This window comes from Podarcis cretensis (genome assembly GCF_951804945.1).
Source record: "Podarcis cretensis genome assembly, chromosome: 2".
In the NCBI taxonomy this organism is placed as follows: Eukaryota; Metazoa; Chordata; class Lepidosauria; order Squamata; family Lacertidae; genus Podarcis; species Podarcis cretensis.
Genome location: NC_137171.1, coordinates 113,860,053 through 113,868,597, shown reverse-complemented (window position 1 = coordinate 113,868,597; position 8,545 = coordinate 113,860,053). Strand labels below are relative to the sequence as shown.

Genomic DNA, 8,545 nt, shown 5'->3' with positions numbered 1-8,545 from the left:
TGTAGAAAGTACTTTTATCAGATGTGGTGGCAATGCAAGCTTATGAAAAAACATTTTTTTCCAATCCGTTATATATCATTTCCCCATTTTCCCCCTCCCATAATTTTGCATTGCCACCACATATAATGAAAGTCCCTTCTTCCTCTTTACATTTCCAACACTGATTTTCCCTCGCTTTATACATATTTTTTGCCAATCTAACCAGTTTTCAATACCACATAGCCATTGTTTTCATATAGTTCTCTTTAACTCAGGTCCAGGCCATGAATGTGAATTCCTATTGTCCTTTTAATTCTTCCTTTAAACTATTTTTAAATTATTTTTTGCAATCACATAAAATAAAAAATATCACAGCCCAACTCCCAAATGTGGAATTTCCAAAATCCCCCAATTTCCCTCCATTTTTTCCAATTCTTTTTAAGTCAGGCCAGGCCGTCAATTTTAGATCGTTTTTCCATAATCTTTCCAAATCTGTCATTTGAATATTATGTCCCACATCTTTTGCCCACTTTATCATAATACACTGTACCTTTTCATCCGTTGTTTCCCATTCTAACAAGTTATACATTTTTAATAATAATTATAATTATTATAATTATAATTATAATTTATTTATACCCTACTCATCTGGGCAGCTTCCAACAAAAGACTAAAATACAATAATTCTAAAAGCTTCCCTAAACAGTCATTTGTCCATGGAGTTTTCTTGGCAGGGACACTGGAGTGGCTTGCCGGTTCCTGCTCCAGGTGGATCACGTTTGGTCAAAACTCTCCACTATGACCTGTCCATTTTGGGTGGCCCTGCATGGCATAGCTCATAGCTTCTCTGAGATATTCAAGCCCCTTTGCCACAGCAAGGCATACAGATAACACAACCTTGATGGCAGAAAGTGAGGAGGAATTAAAGAACCTCTTAAGGAGGGTGAAAGAGGAGAGCGCAAAATATGGTCTGAAGCTCAATGTCAAAAAACCTAAGATCATGGCCACTGGGCCCATCACCTCCTGGCAAATAGAAGGGGAAGAAATGGAGGCAGTGAGAGATTTTACTTTCTTGGGCTCCATGATCACTGCAGATGGTGACAGCAGTCACGAAATTAAGAGACGCCTGCTTCTTGGGAGAAAAACAATGACAAACCTAGACAACATCTTAAAAAGCAGAGACATCACTTTGCCAACAAAGGTCAGTATAGTTAAAGCTATGGTTTTCCCAGTAGTGATGTATGGAAGTGAGAGCTGGACCATAAAGAAGGCTGATCGCTGAAGAATTGATGCTTTTGAATTATGGTGCTGGAGGAGACTCTTGAGAGTCCCATGGACTGCAAGAAGATCAAACCTCTCCATTCTGAAGGAAATCAGCCCTGAGCGCTCACTGGAAGGACAGATCCTGAAGCTCAGGTTCCAATACTTTGGCCACCTCATGAGAAGAGAAGACTCGTTGGAAAAGACCCTGATGCTGGGAAAGATGGAGGGCACAAAGAGAAGGGAACGACAGAGGACGAGATGGTTGGACAGTGTTCTCGAAGCTACCAGCATGAGTCTGACCAAACCGCGGGAGGCAGTGGAAGACAGGAGTGCCTGGCGTGTTCTGGTCCATGGGGTCACAAAGAGTCGGACACGACTAAACGACTAAACAACAACAAACAGTCATTTAGTGTCACTTTCCATGATTTCTCTCTGGAAATTGGAAATTTCACAAGTCACTCCCACCGTAGTTGCAGACTTCCAGCAGATTATGGTCCGGGTCTCGGAAATAAATGGATTTTATTGGGCCAAGCGCCCCAGTTCTGGCCACTGGGCCTTCTTCAATGCTGACCCCACATACCTAAAAAAAGCAACAGGGGAGGAAATGAAGGAAATGAAAATGAATGAAATGAAATGAATGAAAAAATCTAAAATTCCATCAAAAGCATTTTGCAACGTTACATTGCTCCTGCAATGCCAATTCCCACTATTCTGTGTTCATTGTTAAAAATAAAATAACACCTAAAAAAAAGTTTAAAAACACACACGAGAAACACCAGGACCTAAAAGTAAGATTCAACTAATAAGAATAATAATAATAATTTATCTTTACCCTGCCCATCTGGCCACTCATTGTTAAAAATAAAATAACAATTTTAAAAATATTATTATTTTTCTGCTGTACTTTATTGGAAGGAGAAACATAATCATTACTTTAACAGCGAAACAATTAATGTAACTTAAACAATAACATGATAGCATATCTATCCATGTTTGTTAACTGATGTGGTTAAACCATTTTTTTCCACACACAAAAACTACTTAGACTGAGTTTTAGCACAAATGAAAAACTTTAAACAAATCCTTATTTCCTGATGAATAGCCTTTGGACTATAATGTAACTGAAATAGAAAACTATCTTTGGAAAGATTTTTCCTCCAAAAGCATTTTCTTTTTTTAAAAAAATTTAAATTTAAAAAATCCAATTTAAATTTTAAAAACCCGATATAAATTAAAAAAATCTAATTAAAAAAATCTGATTTAAATTTTAAAAATCCGACTTAAATTTTAAAAATCCGACTTAAATTTTAAAAAACAATTTAAATAAAAAAGCCAATTTAAAATTTTAAAAATAGGGTTTTTTTTAATTAAAAAAACCCATTGCTTTTTTTATCCCCCCTGGTTGTAGCCCCTGCCTGACCTTCAGGTGTTCCACCAGCTGTTCCAGAGGCATCTCTGTGACGAGGCAGAGGTCCAAAGAGCCAGGGGTCGGCCGGTGGGCTTTGGGTTCGAATTCCTTCCCCACCTCATGGAGGTTGAACTTCTGCTGGCCAAAATGCAGAGCTTGACGGTTTCCCTGTGAAGGCAAAACGTAGCCTGGAATGATGAGGAGGGAGACAAGGGAAGCAAATACAGCCTTTGATCATGGTAGAGATATACCCATTCCAGAATTCTGTTCCAAAACTGAGGCACGCTTTCCCATTTTTTTAAAAAAAAAGCAAAACGTCCGCGACCAGAAGGAGGAGGAGTATCAGGAAGAATGGAATAAATTTAATGATTATCTAGTTAAAGTTGTTAAGTTAATTGAAAATAGCTTGCAGATACTTAATTGGCTTAGGATTTTATTCATGTTAAGTGATGAATTAATATGTTCAATTCCATAAGGTGAAGATTTAAGGATGCTAATGTTTAAGTTAAATTTCATAAGAATTGGGATTTGGGAAACCGTTAAAAGGACATGCAATGAAATTCAACCAAGGGGAAGCGAGGAAGTCACTTAACAAAGTTAATAAGTGTAATTTTCAATAAGGCTATGGTTTATGTTTGTTTGTTTATAATATTCTGAAAAGCAATAAATTTTTTGAAAAAAAATATAAAAAAGCAAAACGGATTAATCCATCCCAGACTTTTTAAAAACTGCAATTTGAGCATGTGTTTTACTCTCTGACGTGACTGTTGATCCCTAAAATGAAAGTGATCCTCAATGGACCATACTGTAAAATAAATAACACCGTCTTGGAGGTGATAAAGGGGTCGCCGTTCCCAGCACCTTGAAGGAGACGACTTCCATGCCGAGGACCCGGGAGTAGAAGGCGGCTGTGTCCTCAATGCTCCTCACCGTCATCACCAGGTGGTCCAGCCGGTGGATCAGGCCCGGCGGGGCCGCCTTGCTGCTTTGCTCCCAGGACATTTCCCGAGGAACCTGCAAAGCACAAGGAGAATTGCAACGACCCAGCGCAGGAGATTTATCAGTAAGACTTGATTTAAATCACTTTTTACAGAAAGACTCAGACAAGCGGAGGAAAGTTTCCTATTTGGAATAATAAAATCCCTTTTTACAGAAAGGTTCAGCCTTGCTGGCATCGTCTTAATACAGTGGTACCTCGGGTTAAGTACTTAATTTGTTCCAGAGGTCCTTTCTTAACCTGAAGCACCACTTTAGCTAATGGGGCCTCCTGCTGCCGCTGTGCAATTTCTGTTCTCATCCTGAAGCAAAGTTCTTAACCCGAGGTACTATTTCTGAGTTAGCGGAGTCTGTAACCTAAAGCATATGTAACCTGAAGCGTCTGTAACCTGAGGTACCACTGTATTGACAAACAGAGGAAGATTTCCTTTTTGGAATAATACTGAAAGGTTCAACCTTCCTGGCATTCTTTTAATATTGACAAGCGGGGGAAAGTTTCCTTTTTTGGAATAACAAAATAAAGGTTGAACCTTTCTGCAAAAAAATGATTTTATTATTCCAAAAAGGAAACCTTCCTCTGCTCGCCAACATGAAGGGATTTAAATCAAGTCTTACTAACTAGTGATTTAAATCGTGATATAAATCGATTTGATCTAAATCAAATCCACCCTGCTGCCCTGTGCAGCAGAACCACTTGTAACACCCTAAATCTGGCATTGCAAGGTCCCAAGCTCGGGGGCAAGGACGCCGCCTCCCCTTGCACACACATTTGCTTGCCACATTTTTGGCTTTCTGTTTCGATGGAGAACAGCATTTGCTGGGCTTTCATGTTGCTCCAGTCAAAAGCTGCCAATGCAACCCTTCCCCCGGGGCAACCCAGCCGGATAGACAGGGTATAAATAATAGAATTATTACGATTACAGTGGTACCTCGGGTTACAGACGCTTGAGGTTACAGACTCTGCTAACCCAGAAATAGTACCTCAGGTTAAGAACTTTTCTTCAGGATGAGAACAGAAATCGCGCGGCGGCAGCAGGAGGCTCCATTAGCTAAAGCAGTGCTTCAGGTTAAGAACAGTTTCATAATAATAATAATTTATTATTTATACCTCGCCCATCTGGTTGGGCTACCCCAGCCACTCTGGACGGCTTCCAAAAAAATATTAAAATACTGTAATACATCAAATATTAAAAGCTTCCCTAAACAGCCTTCAGATGTCTTCTAAAAGTCAGGTAGTTGTTGTTCTCTTTGACATCTGGTAGGAGGGTGTTCCACAGGGTGGGTACCACTACCGAGAAGGCCCTCTGCCTAGTCCCCTGTAGCTTTGCTTCTCGCAGTGAGGGAACTGCCAGAAGGCCCTCGGTGCTGGACCTCAGTGTCCGGGTAGAACGATGGGGGTGGAGACGCTCCGTCAGATATACTGGACCGAAGCCGTTTAGGGCTTTAAAGGTCAGCACCAACACTTTGAATTGTGCTCGGAAACGTACTGGGAGCCAATGTAGATCTTTCAAGACCGGTGTTATATGGTTTCGGCGGCCGCTCCCAGTCACCAGTCTAGCTGCCGCGTTCTGGATTAGTTGTAGTTTCCGGGTCACCTTCAAAGGTAGCCCCATGTAGAGCGCATTGCAGTAGTCCAAGCAGGAGATAACCAGAGCATGCACCACTCTGGCAAGACGGTCCGCGGGCAGGTAGGGTCTCAGCCTGCGTACCAGATGGAGCTGGTAAACAGCTGCCCTGGACACAGAATTGACCTGCACCTCCATGGACAGCTGTGAGTCCAGAATGACTCCCAGGCTGCACACCTGGTCCTTCAGGGGCAGTTACCCCATTCAGGACCAGGGAGTCCCCCACACCAGCCCGCCTCCTGTCCCCCAAAAACAGTACTTCTGTCTTGTCAGGATTCAGCCACAATCCATTAGCCGCCATCCATCCTCCAACCGCCTCCAGGCACTCACACACGACCTTCACCGCCTTCACTGGTTCCGATTTGAAAGCGAGGTAGAGCTGGGTATCATCTGCATATTGATGGACACCCAGTCCAAACCCCCTGATGATCTCTCCCAGCAGCTGCATGTACCGTATTTTTCGCCCTATAGGACGCACTTTTTCCCCTCCAGAAATGAAGGGGAAATCTGGGTGCGTCCTATGGGGCGAATGCAGGCTTTCGCTGAAGCTTGGAGAGCTCTCCAGGCTTCAGGAAGACATCCGCAGCCTAGGCAGCCCTGCGGGAGTTCCTGCAGGGCTGTCTAGGCTGCGGATAGCAGCCTGCTTCCCGGAGCGCCGGGCGCGCTTAAAGCAGAGCGCCCGCCGCTTCGGGAACACATCCGCAGCCTAGGCAGGCTGATGGCAGCCTGCTGCCCGGCGCGAGGAGCGCCCTGAAGAAGAGCGCCCCTCGCGCCGGGCAGACATCCGCAGCGTGGGGAGCCCTGCAGGAGTTCCCCGCAGGGCTCCCCACGCTGCGGATAGCAGCCTTCCGCCCGGCGGGCAGGGCACACTGAAGCAGAGCCAGCCCCACAAGCTCGGGGGACAGCAGGGAGGCGCAGCGCCCCGCCATCCCGCTGTTCCTCGACCTGGTTCGGTTTCCCCGACCTGGCTTTTTTTTTGGGGGGGGGAAATAAAGGGGAAAAAAATTCCTTTATTTTCCCCTCCCAAAAAACTAGGTGCGTCCTATGGGATGGAGCGTCCTATGGGACGAAAAATACGGTAGATGTTGAAAAGCATGGGGGAGAGGACAGAACCCAGAGGCACCCCACAGCAGTTTCAGGTTAAGAATGGACCTCCAGAACGAATTAAGTTCTTCACCCGAGCTACCACTGTATTCTAAGAGTCCATGTTCAGACTTCCCATCATAGGAATAACTGCCCCCACCCCACAACTGAAAAGTCAGGACGGTGGGGAGTCAGAAAGTACCTGGGCAGGTAAGGAGGAAATTCTGCACAGCAGTTGTGGGCGAAGGAAGCGGAGACTCGTCCAGCTCAACATTTCCTGGTCTGAAGGTGGAGTTCGAACCGGTTTGGCAGATTTAGCAAGCGAAGGACGCCCTCCCTGGGTCACACGCTGGAAAAGTCATTCTCGCCTCTCCCACCAAGTAAATGATTTGCCAACGCACCAGGGCTTGGGAGACAACTTTCAGCTGGGCCTCCGTCAAGGAAACTGGGTGCTTCTTGTATTTAGAGATCGGAAAGGGAGTGCTTTTGGCAAGCCATGTGCGAGAGCTGTTTCAGGAATGCGTCAAGATATGCGGTCGCCTGAAAAAGCTCCTTGGTTTTTTGAAACGCTTCTGGGCATGGCTAGAGATGTAAAATTTCCAGGAATTTTGAAGCCATGGTGGGGGGGATATCCCCCCCCCCCATTTTTTTTCCGGAAAAAATGGAAATTTTGGAAATGTTGAAAACAAGTTCAGTGTGGAGTAGTTTTACAAATTGCGTGAAATACAGTGTATGCTTGCAATAAAACAGGTAACCACCCGCCTTTCCCTTGAAATAAAAAAATTAAGGTTATATATATATATATATATAAAATAAATGTTCATAAATGTACCAAGCAAACACGTACATAAATATATAAACCACGTGTCTGAAGCAGCACAGGAAAATAGCCCTGAAAACCATTTTCACTCCCCAACTGACCAAATGTTTTCTCTGCAAGGAGGGAGGATGTGGGGGAGCCTCCCCATTGTCATTTTGTTCACAAATCCTGTCTTAAGGGTATGTCTGTGTATGAATAGGGTGAGCCTGTGACCTGGCTCAGGAACTAAGTATTTGTCATTACAAAAGACTGGCCAGGCTCCCCAGGGTATCCAATCAAGTAGGAATTAAGAGGTAACCTGCCAGACAGGAGGTAAACAACGCACTCAGATTTCTGTTGTAGACCGCCTCTTCTGTGATGTAGGTATGATGTTTCTAGGGGTGGTCTTGGGCTCCAAGGCGGGCAATTTAAAATGTCTATATAAGGGCGGACACACCCTTGTTCTGGGTCCTTCTCCTCCTGGGTGTGAAGGGGACGCACTGTTGCAACAGTTCAGTAAAGATCAGGCTTACTAGCTGCTTTGCTTCTCAATATTCTCTGGTTGGCCTCTGTTATTTTCTTTTTTTTTTTTAATGATATTTATTAAAATTTCCAAAAAATCCAGAATAAAAAAGAAAAAAGAGAAAGATAAAATTTACATTTTAAACCTTACTTTCATTAACATCTTTCCAGGACTCCTCCCCCCCTTGTATTCCATTTCCATTAGATTAGTTCCACAAATTCTTACCCCAAATTTTAAAACCTTATTATAATTATAATTAGCCCATTATTCAAATTTAGTTTATCTTGTATAGCCATTTCTCTTTATATTTTTTGTACTTCCCTAAGATCGACCCCAGTTCCCTTCCACGAATTCCCCCTTTTTTTTTGTCACACAAAGTAAAACAAGAAAAAATAAAAAGATATAATTTTACAGCCTTTGGGTTCCAAATCTCCCCCCTTTCCCGGTTTCTATCCCCAAAATCCATCCATCTGTCTACTGCCGGCCTGGAGATCCCACGTCCATGTCTAAATCTCTCTCGATTCCACTTTGCCGTCTTTTTGGTAGTCTTTAATTTCAGAAGGCCCAATCTTAGAGAAACTCTCAGAAAAGATCATTCTTCTTCCATCCAGACCTCTATATTTAGGAGTATAACTCAAATTCTGTTTCTTGATCCTTTTAAAGTCTGGATGTCCCAAATGTTCCAACTTCGAGCTTGGTCCAGTTTTTATTCCTCAGGTTTCTTTTCCTGTTCCGCTGCAAAAACCTTCTAATTCAAAAACTTCTAGTTCCTCTACAGAGGCTTTATTTGTTCAGGAACACAAACTTACGTCAAGTCCCTTCCTTTCTTCAATAGATAAATCCATTGTCTCCTTTAGTGTAGAGACCTC

The 8,545-nt window shown here is 43.3% G+C and overlaps 1 protein-coding gene and 1 long non-coding RNA gene across 2 annotated transcripts in view; one reads left to right on the top strand and one right to left on the bottom strand.

The window, feature by feature from the left end:
- The window catches only part of LOC307209176, a 139,247-nt gene that overhangs the window by 100,896 nt on the left and 29,806 nt on the right, over nucleotides 1-8,545 (top strand). The gene's annotated exons all lie outside the window — the stretch shown is intronic.
- GLOD5 (glyoxalase domain containing 5) lies at nucleotides 1,202-6,954 on the bottom strand. Its single transcript, XM_079964166.1, has 4 exons — nucleotides 6,557-6,954; nucleotides 3,512-3,664; nucleotides 2,663-2,818; nucleotides 1,202-1,822 (listed from the first exon to the last, which is right to left on the bottom strand). Exons 1-4 carry the CDS (start codon nucleotides 6,626-6,628, stop codon nucleotides 1,691-1,693), a joined length of 513 nt encoding a protein of 170 aa, XP_079820292.1. The 5' UTR covers nucleotides 6,629-6,954; the 3' UTR covers nucleotides 1,202-1,690.

Coding starts and splice junctions, on each gene's coding strand:
- GLOD5 (XM_079964166.1), bottom strand. CDS start 6,628: ATGTTGAGCTGGACGAGTCTCCGCTTCCTTCGCCCACAACTGCTGTGC. Junction 3,665..6,556: donor TTTCCTCCTTACCTGCCCAG/GTACTTTCTGAC, acceptor TGTGCTTTGCAG/GTTCCTCGGGAAATGTCCTG. Junction 1,823..2,662: donor AGCTGGTGGAACACCTGAAG/GTCAGGCAGGGG, acceptor TGCTTTTTTTAG/GTATGTGGGGTCAGCATTGA.